Source organism: Nymphalis io, chromosome 25 (assembly GCF_905147045.1).
Source record: "Nymphalis io chromosome 25, ilAglIoxx1.1, whole genome shotgun sequence".
Lineage (NCBI taxonomy): Eukaryota > Metazoa > Arthropoda > Insecta > Lepidoptera > Nymphalidae > Nymphalis > Nymphalis io.
Genome location: NC_065912.1, coordinates 696,179 through 712,217, shown reverse-complemented (window position 1 = coordinate 712,217; position 16,039 = coordinate 696,179). Strand labels below are relative to the sequence as shown.

Sequence of the window (16,039 nt, the reverse complement as noted above, 5' to 3'; positions counted from 1 at the left end):
TATGTTTTCTATGGTTATAAAATCTTTACAAACCATACCTAATCATTAGTTTTACGGCCTTGACATTCTATAATATTGTAATAGTATTTATATTCGTGATTAATACTATCGGGCAGAGAGCTCAGTAGATAAAACACAGAAAGTCACAGTGACTTCTTTTTTTCAAATCTTTTTTTTTACAATTAATAGGCCAGCGTTTGACCGTTGACTTGCCTGATGTTAACCATCGACACGGTCTAAGATGTAGCACGCTTGCCTATAAGAAACCTGTTTACTATGGATTTGAAGACACCAACATTGTACCTATCGGGAAATACGGACTCAGAAAGCATTCCGTAGTTTCGCAGTGCGAATGATGAATGTAGACTCAAAGCGCTTCGTACGTAGGCGGGGAATTTCCACTGTGTACCTATGGCGCTTTGGTCGCGTTTGCCTGGCCGTTCGATAGTAATAAGGGGCTGGAGGAATCAGTTCGTGTAATTCCTGAGCACATTCTCCGAAATGTATCCGATAGAAGACTGAGAGTGAGTGACACGTCGATGTTCAAGATTTTGAAGCCTAGTCTCGACCAATGCGTCGTCTCCTATCAACCTTCTGTGTTAAAAAACCTTTTGGTGCCACTGAACATTATTGGGAAGAAAAGTATAAAGTGTTGGTTTAAATTATGCCTGTCGATAGCCTTTGATCTGTTCACGTATGTTTTTCAAGTCCCGTCATGTATATGCCTATATCTCAGACTATTAGCGATGTAAGCGATGGTTAACATTTCATACATTGCCAATGTCTATAGGTGGCCCATAGGCTCGTCCTACCTATGCTATAAAAAAAACCGCCAACAATGCACTGATGCAGTGACGGAACAACCACATAACGAATTAGGGTGAAATCTACATTCCAAATTGGTGGTAGCTTATTATAGTACCACGCTTTCAATAAACCAAATGACCCCAAGCATTGGTGTTTTTAGTTGTAGATAGAAATGTTAGTTTTAACACAAACAAAATCAACCTTTTCATAAAAAAAAACAAATGAAAGCTTATTTGTCTGTGTCGGCGTTGAAGATGAAAGTACGGAATGAATCCTTTAAAACCTTTATTCTTCATGATAAACATATATTACGGTCCCATGTATAAATGTTGTCAGGATAAAAGCAATATTTTGTTTTCTCTTTGACAACAAAAGTATGTCGAAATTTTATTTTAAAAAAACTTTTTCGTAAATAAACACGGCGTCGTTACAAACATTATATATGCACAAATGACCCTTTAAGTCAGGGGTGTCAAATTCAATTGAATGATGAATCTTTTATACAACGTCAGGCAGGCTTCATTTACAAAATATTGCCATTCTTATAATTATAAATATTATTTGTCTGTAGACCATGACCATTCTTTTAATGGCATCAATCACACTAATGAGAATGGTTATATATCAAATCAATAAAAGTGCATAAATGTATCTAAATGGTGAATTACTTATTATAGACAGTACAGTGCTATCCTGTAAGAATTCACTTCATCACACACACGTCCGGCAATCAGGCAAGTGATCAAACGCTGGCCTCTATGTGATAAATAAAAGACTGTCAAACTGTCAACCGACTTCTGGTGATATTTTTTTTTTTTTTTTATAGAATAGGAAGGCGGACGAGCATATGGGCCACCTGATGGTAAGTGGTCACCAACGCTCTTAGACATTGGCATTGTAAGAAATGTCAACCATCGCTTACATATCCAATGCGCCACCAACCTTGGGAACTAAGATTTTATGTCCCTTGTGCCTGTAATTACACTGGCTCACTCACCCTTCAAACCGGAACACAACAATATCAAGTATTGCTGTTTTGCGGTAGAATATCTGATGAGTGGGTGGTACCTACCCAGACGAGCTTGCACAAAGCCCTACCACCAGTAGGTGGTACCTATTTTAGGCGGTAATGACCACATACTCAGGTTGCTCATTTGATACCTACCTAGAACATTAAAAAACTGCTTTGAAATGTATAGTACATTGATCGGGATATAAATAAAACGAACTTAATTAACACAACATAAATTGAGTAATGAATTTATTAATCATTTTTATTGTTTCATAAAATACGCTAAACAAAATCGTCGATAAACGGAACTCGTACAGTGCATGTGACAGCCCTTATTAAAGACGTCTTGTACCGCTTCACCGACTGCATGTTGCCTTGACTCGGGAAATCATTGCTAATCAGCTAACAGAGGAAAGAGTGTCATGGTTGAATGTGACGAGAAAACTAGCGTTAACATTTGCGCCTAACTTAAGTGCTATTAAAATCTAGCCATAAATGTTTATCTATACATATATAGCAATAAATAATCTTGACATCTCTGCACGTTGCTTTAACATAGTAAAGTAACAGCCTGTAAATATCCCTGTAATATCCTGTATATAATATACTGGTGGTAGGGCTTTGTGCAAGCTCGTCTGGGTAGGTACTACCCACTCATCAGATATTTTACCGCAAAACAGCAATACTTGATATTGTTGTGTTCCGGTTTGAAGGGTGAGTGAGCCAGTGTAATTACAGGCACAAGGGACATAAAATCTTAGTTCCCAAGGTTGGTGGCGCATTGGCTATAAGCGATGGTTGACATTTCTTACAATGCCAATGTCTAAGGGCGTTTGGTGACCACTTACCATCAGGTGGCCCATATGCTCGTCCACCTTCCTATTCTATAAAAAAAAAAAAAAACCCACTGCTGAGCTAAAGCAAACTTTTTGAGACAAAGGTTTCGAGCTTATTCCACCACGCTTATTAGTCCGATTCGTAATTTCAACTAAAAGTTACGTACAATATCGAATTTATTTTCGACGATATAATCCTTTCAATAGGCGTCTATTAAATTATTGTACGTATTATGTACTATTCTGTAAGAACTAACTTCGTATTTCACTCGTGAAATGTTGAAAAGCGACTTATGACTCTATTTTGATGTTTTTAATGTTATAAAACCAACCCTCTCATCAAATATTCAATCGTCAAACAGCTATACTTAGTATTGTTGGATTCCGGTTAAAAGGATCAGTAATAATCTGTAACTACAGGCACAAGAGACATAACATCTCTGTTCTCAAGGTTTGTGGCGTATTGACGATGTTTCTTACAGCGTCAATATCTATGGGCGATGGTAACTATTTACAATCAACTCATATGCAGGACCTCCTTCATACTTTACAAAAAATGAAATCAACGTCGCATATCTTTCTAAAATTTCACGATCTTGTCCCGTTGTGAGTTACGAATTTGTTCTTTCAGAATGTCTCCGCTGATCAAATATAATAAATACTCGAGTACTAGATAGGTGCTATCTAATATATTCGTTAATAATATGGGAAAATTCATTATTAACTCAAACTGATAAAACCTTAGTCGGATAGCTTATCGAACACGGTTACAATAAGTTATATTAAATATTATTATATTTATGAATAAACTTTTTATATTGTATTTTCACGAGCATTAAGCACATAATTTCAGCTGCATCGGTCTGACTTGACTAATGACTCAAATAAAAAAATTACAATAAACACTTACGATTAGATGGAGCTTATTAAAAGCTTGCTAAAAAAATCTTGAAAGGCGATATGAAGCGTGGGAAGATTCTTTTAAAGAAATAATATATATAGTATGTTTTATGCGTATGTTAAAACGGGTTCGTGTGAAAAATTAATATTTTTTTAAACTCCCACGTTTCAGTGGCTTGGTCAGTAACAGTCTCTCAAAAGCAGTTTTCGAGTTATTTGTAAAATATGTCTTTAAATGTCTCATTGCCGAAGGTTTCTCTCCACTTGAGAAGAAGGCATGTTCATTTTAGGCATATTTATTTTATTTCATCCACGCTTCTCCAGTGCGGATTGATGAATATAAATAAGGATCAGAATATCACCCGACACGCTGGTTTCCTTCAATCATGACCACGAGATAAATAATAAAAATACACCAAGCTTTGGTTTTTGAAACTGTGATCTTCAATAATCATTGTGTTCTATCCACTGGGCCATAACGGTGATGTTGAAACAAGTATAATGCTCTCGCCATGGTTTTTAAAAAAAACAAGAAAGAAAGTATGGATCGTATCCTATAAGAAACAGTTAAAACTGGTTACAACCAGATTAAGGCGGCACCAAGCAGCTCACATATCACCTATTATGCTCACGATTTATGTATGTTACCCACGTGTTTTATGGTTTATTTAAAAAAATTAAATTATTACTTATGTAAAAATTTATATAAGCTTATTAACTCTAAGAACAATCAAAGAGGAACAAACATTTAATATTTTTTTTAAAGCAATAAGAGCGAATAATTGAAAATTCAGGTGAATTTAATGACAATAATATTATCTTTGTGACAGGCTTCTTGTGGTTTCTATCGTGCAACACATGCCGTATAATAAGGTAAATGCATGTGCTATTTACAAATACAACCCATTAATTGTGTTACATAGAGGTTTAATATATAAGTATTTAAGTATCATATTGACCTATAAGGAAAAAGTAAACTGTCAATGAAATAATTGTTTTAGATTTGTGCAAAAGCACTTATGTTCATACATGTTTATTATGGGATTTCAATGCCTTGTCAATGCCATGGAAATATATAAATAAATTACGAAGTAAGCACCATAGATGAACATGGTGGGATTGTCACGTAAAAATACGGTAAAGTTCTAAAAAAAATGTCTACAAATTATATAATAGAGCGGCGAACAATGCAAACGAATACAGTCGTTTGTTATTTTTATATATTTGCACGTCATATTTTTTTTCTCGCAGTGGAAACCTTCAGAAAGGTACCCGGGTCTTATGGGAGTGGAACCGAGTTATGTGGGATTCTTACCCACTAAAACCACTGCGTTTGCCGTCCTCATCACGGATCGGAAAGGCTGCGGGATCGTGTTGATATAACGCATCCGCGGCCTCTCCCGTGCTTTGCTCTGCTCGTGGCTCGGCGGAGCTCTCATTATGGACGCCGTATTTAAATCATCATTGTACCTTCTTTGTCAAATCAATAATAACAGAAAGAGCAAGATCAGTGTTTAAATAAAATAAACAGATTATATAACTCAACAAAATTTTAATAATAGATTGAATCGGAATCAAATCGTTAATTTATCGTAGCCGTAATAAATAGAACTGGCTCTCAGTTACAATGTAACTGAAGTTTATTTTGTGAAGAATAGAATCGATAACGTATCCTAGCTGTTATAAATAATTATAATTAATCCTTAGGTTTTCTCAAAATGGTTTCCTTCGCTACCGAGGGATTGATAATTCATCGTCATGGTTCATTCGTGGATACGTCATCATCATCAGTTCATCATATATTAAAATCGTGATATTTATTTACTACAGGCTGAGCATGAAGTCGAGATGGCCTAGTGGTTAGAACGCGTGAATCTTAACCGATGATCGTGGATTCAAATCCGGGCAAGCACTACTGAATTTTCATGTGCTTAATTTGTGTGTATAATTTATCACATGCTTGACGGTGAAGGAAAACATCGTGAGAAAACCTGCATGTGTCTAATTTCATTAAAATTATGCCACATGTGTACTCTACCAACCGGCATTGCAACTCCTTAATAAGGGAGAGGAGGCCTTAGCTCAGCAGTGGGACATTAACAGGCTGTTACTATGAGCATGAGATTAATTTATTATATACACAAATTAGGCACACAAAAACACAGTAACATTTGTATTTCACAGTAGTATTTGACGCGTTTGAAGAACGAAGCTATTGTAAAGCCATGCGGGGACTGCGATATTAATGATTGTATTTACATAATAAAATCACATAACTAGGTTAGTCTTGTTAAATCGATTCCATCGTAAAGAGTTATTTTACACTGAGGTAATTGCATTTAATTAACTTTTAATATGAGTAAAATCATTGGAATATCATGGAAATGTGTTTACAAAGTTAAATACATGTTGATATAAATACCCCTGTTTTGGAGTCCCATCTACCCGCAGGAGGCGTTTTAGTTACCGTTTCTGATACGTACTGCTATGGTTTAAAACAGTTACCAGCTTCTGCGTTTCCTGTTTGATATGACCTGAGTACCTTTTTTTTATAAAATAGGCTTGCGACGGGTATATGGTCACCACCGACTATAGACGTTGAAAGAAATATTACCTACCACCTTGCATCAATACTTAGTATTGGTGCGTTCCGGCTTGAAGAGTGAGTGAGCCAGTGTAACTAGAGGCACAGAGGACATAACATTTCAGTTCCTAAGGTTGGTGGCACATTGGCGCTGTAAGGAATGGTTAATATTTCTTACATCACCAGTCTATGGGCAGTGATCTCATTAACATATATAATTATATATACAATTGTAGTATATAAACATGTTACATTATATATATTTTAAACGTAAATAATGTTATGTGACAACACAGCCAGTGTATAATCTCAATTATATAGTAAAATGCAATTTAGACGTTAAGTTGACGCATAAATACATACACTCTTATTGTCAGACATCAGTTGCTGTTTGACGTTCAACTTTGTTAGTGTATTTTATTCATTTTAATTTACTAATCCAGCTTGTGGTTAAATAAAATGATTTTTGGTAAGTTATTTTTTTTAAATCTAAGTAAAATATATCCTTATTTAATATATACTTATAAATATCCTATATTTAAAAATTAAAGCTGACTGCCAACCTTCGCTAGTCGGAGTGGCATTTGAAGAAGAAGAAAAATTAAAATTATCAACTAGCTCGGGGACAGGGGGTTTGATTTTGTCCTTATATGCGTATTTATATTATATATATATATATATATATATATAATAAATGGACAATACTAGTAGAGTAGTAGTAGACGATACACAATAACAGACATTTGATACCTACGTGATATGATCATTGCGATGGAATTGGTTATAGTTTGAATTGATTACTGGTGCCAGGGCTTTGTACAAGCTCGTCTGGGTAGCTGCCATCCACCTTTTTTTATTTTATAGTACAGTTAGATGGACGAGCATATGTGCTACCTGATGGTAAGTGGTAAGTGGTCACATTGGCATTGTAAGCAATGTTAACGATCGCTTACATCGTCAATGTGCCATCTTGCGAGTTAAGATGTTATGTCCCTTGTGCCTGTAATTACACTGGCTCACTTCACCCTTCAAACCGGGACAATACTGCTGTATTGCGTCAGAATATCTGATTTATATATTATATATTTTTAGTTATATAAAAGCCGAATCAACTTGTGTAATTTCAGATTCGATATTCGGATAATTGGAAGTGGCTCTAATTCAGCTTATAAATTTCGAACAAACATAGCAAGTTTAAGCTTTAAGAAATAGAAATACATACAAGTTTATTTTTGTTGCTACATGACTTTGGTATCGATAATTTATTTAACTATCCACTACTTACGTGTTAATTATCACACTTATCCGGCGCGGATTCTACTAACCTTCTTATCTAATCGAAGATCAAATTGAATATAGGACCATAGACAATTTAGTACTTTTAATGATTTGATATATTCTTAACAATAACTTGCATTCCTGGTTAAGTAAATAATTAATATATGTTTCCCTTTGTTTTAGATAACACAATGGGGTGGCGCACAGCTCTCTGTATGCTGGCAGCTGTCCAGCTCAGCTCGCAGTACTTATTACCTGGTGACGTCATACCTACGCACTATGACGTGCGGCTCGCGTACGACGTAGATCCAAAGTCAAACTTTAGCTTCTTCGGTGTTGTTGATATTCAGGTAAGTGAAATGTTGGTCTAGATACAAGACCGCTGACATCATGTCATGCCAAAAAAATAAGTTATTTGGTCCCATTGAATTACGATACTGAGTGGAGAGAAATCTCCTACGCAGGTGGCTAATCTCTCTTGAGATTGGCTGCCGTGGCCAAAATTGGTCTGGAGGACATCAGCTTATAAGGTTGTCGATCACGAAGTGCTGTTTTCAATACCCTGGTCATGATAATCAAACCTATAGGGTTTTTCGGACCAAAATATTCTCAGTTTGAGAACGAACTTTGAAAGTTAGCAAAGTTTATATACAATGCCTCGTAAAGCATGTAAAGAATGGTTTTAAGCGACTCTTTATTAACTGGAACTGGTTATAAACTCAGTTGTAATGTCTGACTGTTTGAGTCAATACTTATTACGATATGTGGGATGAAAAAAGCTCGTAAAAATAAATCTAGTTCATCCAACCGACGACCTAGCTGTATAGAGAATGTTAAATAATTTGATATTGCCAAATAATTCGACCTTCCTTAAATTGTTCGCGTTGGTTTCTCGAGTGAATAATTTTCTATATATATATTTTTTATTTTTTATGTCCATAAGCGACTGTTAAATAATTGTCTGATACATTTTGAATTTCTTACAATTTCATTTCTCTTATTCGATTAGCTCTGTCTCGTTCTTTCGATTTAACATATTCTGGACAGCAAGCCTAGAATATGCTAAATCATTTTGAAGCAAACAAGAAACGCATAAACCTAAATGATAGAGAAATATTAACGATAAACATATAGAGAAATATAAACGAAAAATATATCAGCATTTCGCACTGCTAGGCAAAGGCCTATTCTTCTATTGAATAGCGTTTACTGGTGGTAGGGCTTCGTGCAAGCTCGTCTGGGTAGGTACCACCCACTCATCAGATATTCTACCGCAAAACAGCAATACTTGATATTGTTGTGTTCCGGTTTGAAGGGTGAGTGAGCCAGTGTAATTACAGGCACAAGGGACATAAAATCTTAGTTCCCAAGGTTGGTGGCGCATTGGCTATAAGCGATGGTTGACATTTCTTACAATGCCAATGTCTAAGGGCGTTTGGTGACCACTTACCATCAGATGGCCCATATGCTCGTCCACCTTCCTATTCTATAAAAAAAAAAGCGTATTCCACTACGCTGTGTCAATGCGGGTTGGTGGATACACGTGTGGCAGAATTTCATCAGATACAAGCAAATTTTCTCACTAATCGTAAGTTTTTTGGTCTACCCCGACACACACAAATACTTCCCCCTAACAAGCGAACGATGCCGTAAGCAAAAACAAGTGGCGACCACAATCCGACTCGACTCCCTTAGTCTCTTTATTTTATACAGAAGAGAAGAATTCTGCTTTAGAACTATTCAACTCTGATCCACTCCTGCGCATATTATGAAGCTTGTATCGATATCAGAAAGATTGGAAACAAATGTGTAGATATTGAGTCAATATCTTCGTTATTTAATATTTGTATCCTGGTATTCGTGATATAATAATTTCAAACAAAAAAAATTATGTCGCCTCTTCAGTGACGTCATGTTTCGATGCGACCACTAAATGTCAAATTGGCGATTAGTCGTTTGTGGATGATGTCATTGGTTTTTAATTATTGAATTGGTTTATACAAAAAGTATAAAGTAAGACGTAACTATGCAAAATAATCTATAAATAAAGTAGATGCGATGCGATTTTCTAATTGTTCTGCTGTATTACGCACTATAAACAGTTCTAGATTAATTTACCTTTATTTATAATACAACTCTATTCCACTTAACTAGTTATAATCACATTAATTTAATTTTCGAAGTTCCGATTACAAATTCGGGGACATTATAAACGCCATTTTTTCGCAAATCCATAGTGAATATCATAGATTGATACCGATCTCAACCAATGATATCGGTGTCAAAGTTGCTTATTTGGGTTCTTTCCTCATGTGGTTGAAATAGGCTATAGGTTCAAAAAATAGCTAAATAAATATAAAATAGCTTATAAAAATGTCAAATACATAATTTAATAGGATTATTTTTTTAAGTTGAAGTTTATTTTCCTTCTTTTAATAGGTAAGTGGAATCTATATATCCACCAAATAATAATTAGTCACCAACAACCATTAAAAAAATATTAACCATTTCTCACAACGCCAATTCGCCAACAACCTTGGAAACTAAGAAGTTATATACCTGTAACTGAGTGAGCTCTCACCCTTAACCTGGATTACAACAATATTAAGTATTGCTGTTTAGCATTCGAATAAGGGATGTATGGGTGTAGGTACAACTCAGACGGGCTTGCACATAGTCTCGCAGCCAAAGAATTACTTCGCCCACGCATAAAGTATTTATTAAGGTCAAAACTTTGAATGCAACAATTATATATAACGTTTTAATGAAACGTTTCTGATGCAAGTAGATTACGTTTCTATTCCGCGTACTTAGTAGGAGTTTTATAATAATAAATAAAGCCCTCCAATTCAATAAAACACTAGAATGTACTATCTCAGAATCAAGATATTTTACAAAAATTTTATCGGCAAATTTGAAAGCTATGACGCAACGCACACGGATCGCTCGCTCCGTTTCAAGTATGTAATTTGCATAAACACGACACGCTTAAGTCTGACGACAGATTAAATCGTCATCACCTTGACAATGTTGCCTGTACCCGTTCATCATCATCATCTAATCGCAATCAACACCACTCTAATCCACAAAACATAGCCCTCTCAAATATTCTTACAACTGCTTCTAACTTGCCAATTCACAAGATAAAATTAAATCTAAAGTTGACATAGCGTCGGTGGAAATTATTTAGAAATAAAAAAATATATATGTCAGAGAAGTAAATACTCCTTTATCTTTCCGATAAAAAAAGTGGAGACATTTATTATAATCATGACAGAAAATGACATTTTAACGACTTGCAACACTGATTGCTTGTAATTAGTAGGATCTTTACATAAAAGTATATAAAGAAGACAAGTTTTCTTCCGCGTGTTTGTTTAAAAAGGTATCTTAAGTTCCTTAAGGTTCAAGCTTGCTTCACACCAAATTTCATCAAAATCGTTTTAGTAGTTTTGCAGTGAAAGCGTTTTGATTTTAAAGTTACTGGAGAAAATCTTATTTCAATGACGGGCCGGTTGGCGTGGTTGGCCTTTCACGCCGAAGGTTGTGGGTTCGATTCCCACCCGGGACAGACATTTGTGAGCATGAACATGTCTGTTTGTCCTGAATCTGGGTGTAATTATCTATCTAAGTATGTATTCATAAAAGAAAAGTGGTATATGTAGTATATCAGTTGTCTGGTTTCCATAGTACAAGCTCTGCTTAGCTTGGGATCAGATGGCCGTGTGTGAGTAATGTCCCAGGATATTATTATCTTCCCGTATAATATTTATTACTCAAGATATAAAGCTCTGGTATATCTGTATCTTAAAAATATTTTAAATAGTTGTACATAAATAATATTTTGGAGTAACTATGATGACCAACAGACGCGTTAGATTATTATTTTTGTAACAGGTACCTACATCTTATTAGAAATAATAATAATAATGTCCAGACCGACTTCGGCCACAGCGGCCAATTTCAAGAGAGATTAGCCAACTGCGCAGGAGGTAATATAGTGCATAAGTGTTTGAGCAAACACAGGTGCACTCTATTCCCTAACATAATCCGATGGGACGGCAATCCGACGCGACCGGAAAGAGTCAAGGCGCAGGACTCACGGCTTTACGTGCTTTCCGAGACACGGGAGTGTATACACTTCCAACTTCCAGACATCCGGGCTGCTACTAAGAATTTTCTGACAGAAAAATCCAATAACTTTTTATTGGCCCGACCTGGGAATTGAACCCAGGACCTCCGGGTCTGCGGCCTCATATCAAGCCACTAGACCAAGGAGGCAGACATTATTAGAAATATATCTAGTACTAGAATAGTGTTGAATTTTCCACCCGGCGTAATATTTAATTTCACAGTTCTTCAATATTAAATACAGACATTTAACATTCAAATCTGTCGAAAAAATTGTATCGCAATTTACGAAATGCGAACAAAAGAAATATCTTTAAAATCTAGCTGACGTTTCTACGACAGTTAGAATAGCAACTAGAAAGTCTTGTTATTATATAGTATATGGCTCGATAATTATCTTTTACCGTTCATGTTGTTACAGACGACATTACGTATTGACTTAGATACTACAAAACACCGGACAGCTTCGTGACTTGTAAAATATATTTTCAAATGTAGTTTGTACGTCAGTCTATCAGACAAACAGGCCCGGATCTAAACACCCAAGACCACTAGACCCATTTCGAACCGGTTAGAGAAAAATATAATTTTTGGCTGGACGTGGTCCCTTGGCTGGTGCTTTACAGGCCTAGGCATAAATTTGGGACTGCAGACATGACCACTAAGATTGCATATATTATAATAGCTACTCGTACCGGCTTCGCGCGGGTATGTTTGTATGTTTCTAATTGCAAAGAACTTCCGCACCAAATTGACAATTGCACACCTAAAACTTAAAATTCAAATAAGCCTATTCAAACCCGAGACCTCGTTATTAGCACCCACCTACGCTCACCGTACCCGAATGGCAGTTACGCTTATTCGTTCAAACATAACAACACACAAACGTCAAACTAATCCTAAGCCCTAAGACTCTAAAATTTAGTGTCTAAAACTCGATCAATATAATCGAAAACGCACCATCGGCACGGATAAACAGGTCGCAATGGCCCAGAAATAAGAAATATTAACCGTTCCTTACATCGTCAATGCGCCACCAACCTTGGGAACTAATATGTTAAATTTGTACCGAGTGTATTACGTCGGCTCACTCACCCTTCAAACCGGAACACAAAAATACTATGTATTTTATTTTGGCGGATAGTTGTTTTTATTTAAAGAAAAATAAACTTCTAAATGGTGAAAATATAATAATATAACATGTACGGTACGTATAAAGGTCAGTCTGTTTGTTATTCGCATTGCGCTCGAGACGATATTACTGCGAAGGTTTTCTAGTTGATACGTCCACGAGGCACGTAATTATACACACACACACATACATATATCACTACTGACTAGCTATTGACCGTGATTTTGATGTCACGATAGGTCTGTCAATGTCGATTGCGAATTTGTATATATTGATTTTTAATATAATTATTAGGTCCTCCTAACTAATTTCGGCCACGATTGCCAATCTCAAGAGATTAGCCAACCGCGCAAGACATATTATAGCCCGCAAACACAGATGCACTGTCTATTCCCTCACTCTCATAATCCGATGGGATGGCAATCCGACACAATATTTTTGTATTGCGATTTGGGCGAGTTAATCTCAGTTCCCTAGGTTAGGGCGCATTGGCGTTATAAAGTAATAATATTACTTACATTCTATAGTTTGTCGTGACTTACCATCAGGCCATTGCCTGTCTGCCTATATATTTTTAATAAAAAAAATGGTCTAAACATAGCTTTTTGTATACAAGTGTTTACGTGTTGTATGCTTCTGCTTCTATAGCCTTTGCGAACATTTATACATTCACTATGGCTGGTGGAACTAATATTTATCGAAATTGGTGATTATGATGCTAATATCCAAATTATTTCCGTAGTTAAAACCAGACCGTTTCTTATTTTAATAAATATATTTTGTACGCCCTTTTATAAATCTTTGCTATTTGAAATTTATCAATTGAGTGGAAAGCCTGTATTTAAAACTAGTAAAACCCTCGGCGTCTACCCTTTTGAAGATTACTCCGGACAAACAGAAAGACAGACAAAAATATATTGTTTTGGTTTTGGTAACTCGCAATTAGCAATATTAACTTAAAAAAAAGAAAGACGAGACAGTTAGAAATCACAATTTTAAAAAATATATAGAAAAATTCAACCTTACCTTATGACCTTACCTTTGAGTAAGCCCCTGTGAGTTACATTGTCAGGCGTAGGGGATATAACATCTTAGTTGCCAAAGTAGGTGTTTTTGGCCATGTTAGGAATGTTTCATATTTCTACCAGTGCCTATGTCTATGGGTGGTGGTGACCACTTACAATTAGGTGGCACATTTGCCCGGCCGCTTTCTATTAAAAAGTAAAGTAACAGCCTGTAAATGTCCCACTGTTGTGCGAAGGCTTCCCCTTCCTTTTTGAGGAAAAGGTTTGGAGCTCATTTCACCACGCTGTTACAACGCAGGTTGATGGATACAGATGTTAAAACCTATAACAAGAATATCAAATTCACGCGAATTACCTCATTAGTCTAATTTTAAACCGAATAAGTAATACATGTACCATTATAAATACACCAATATATTATACATGTATATAATAGTGACCAATTAACATTCCTAAGAAATGTGTCAATTATATTCCTATAGAATAGATGATCTTTTGTATTGATATTATAATATATACAAATAAACAAAATTGAAATGTCTCTCTGTGATTTCAAACTAACCGTCTCTTTTTAAGCTTATATGGCTATTTGCGAGTTGTCAAAACTAATACATCCATTTTTGTTTTTCATATTAGTTATAATTCAAATAGGTATTATCAACGTTAAAATGGCTGATTTTAAAGGATTTATGTCACAAGCTCAACTCCACGTTGGCAAAACCGCGGTTTTGCTAGTCTATATTATCAATAGGTTCAGTCAAAACAATATAGTACTTTTTTCGCCTCTTGTTTGTTGTCCGATTTTTTTTGCTTGGTAGTTATTTGCAGTCTATAGTGGTCTCAATGAAAAACATGTAAATAAAAGTTTAAAAAAATGCGTACAAATTAAATATGTGTGTTTAAAATTTTTAATATTGATCATAGTCGAATTACGAGGACTGAGCGAATACTTTATTATTATATTAATATTTATATATTGTCTCTTTGTCTACGTAATAGGTTAGGTTTTGCTGATGATGTGTATATATATAGATTTTATATAATTTGTGTTTATAATTCATCTCGTGCTTTACGGTGAACGAAAACAACGTGAGGAAACCTGCATGTGTCTAATTTCACTGAAATTCTGCCACATGTGTATTCCACCAACCCGCATTGGAGCAGCGTGTAATAAGCTCCAAACCTTCTCCTCAAAAAGAGGAGAGGAGGCCTTTAGCCCAGCAGTGGGACATTCACAGGCTGTTACGGTTACGGTAATTTAAGTAAATACAATTATATATATATTGAGGATAGCGCTCAGGTCCAATGAATAAAATATTATAATCTTAAATGATGGAGGTAAGCATCACTTTAATGGTCTTGGGTTTAATTTGTGCTCATAATTTATTCTTGCGTCGTGAAGAAAACCTGCATGTATCGAAATCCTTCAATACGTATGCGAAACGAATCGTTTTTGAATATATTATATTTTTTTAAAAGTCCAACTGTCAGTTAGATTATTTTTTTCAATTTTTAATTTAAAATTATGGCGACAGAAAGGCTAAAAGTACATTCACCTTGGGAGACAAAAACTGAAATTATTGCATGTTTTAAAATAACAAAAGGAAAAAATGTGTTTTAGCCACATTGTTGTCGATTGTAACGCAAGAGTACGTTATTCGGAACGAGGTGTGGGCGACAATACAATGCATCCGAAATTGGGTTATGAATAAGCGTATTTAATTTTCTATTTTTTCGAGGTTAACGACCTTGACCAACGGAAAAACGTCGTATGTATATTTCATTTGATTCGCAAAATATTATTTTAAGTTGACAATAATTTAAATATAATAACATTTGTGGTATATGTAATACATATTTGTTTTTGAATAGTAATTTTATGCCAAACAATATATGTTCGAATGTGTCGAGCAGGAAAGAGTTTAATATATATTTCTAACCTCCTCGGCGGTCTAATGGCTAGTTTATATTTACATTTAAGTCAATACTATAATATGACGATTCAAAATTGCACTTATAAGCCTACTCGAATGAATAATGTTTTCATTCACTGCAGATCACGAGATACATTTTTAACATAAATTCTGTGGTATTTGCCCGGAGATTCTTATTCTAACTACTTATCCCGCCTCTAAATTTTAATTTTTAAGCAGTCCGGGGCCTGCACATTTGAGGGCCCCATGAGAGCCACATAAGCGCCCCCACAATAGAAATTTCTAAAACCAAATAATCCCAATTTTGAGGATTATACACATTTAATATTATAGTATAAACTTTGTATGAAATCAATTGTTCAATTTATTTGAAAATTAGGCTTCCACATCATTGTTACCC

The 16,039-nt window shown here is 35.3% G+C and overlaps 1 protein-coding gene across 2 annotated transcripts in view; it reads left to right on the top strand.

The window, feature by feature from the left end:
- The window catches only part of LOC126778093 (aminopeptidase N-like), a 37,344-nt gene that overhangs the window by 5,776 nt on the left and 15,529 nt on the right, over positions 1-16,039 (top strand). The window contains exons 1-2 of one of the 2 annotated variants that reach the window (XM_050501464.1): positions 6,536-6,608; positions 7,601-7,767. In XM_050501464.1, coding sequence (XP_050357421.1) covers positions 6,599-6,608; positions 7,601-7,767 — 177 coding nt within the window. In that variant the 5' untranslated portion in view covers positions 6,536-6,598. Of the gene's footprint in view, positions 1-6,535; positions 6,609-7,600; positions 7,768-16,039 lie in introns of those variants that run through there. The other variant, XM_050501465.1, reaches the window with a different exon arrangement.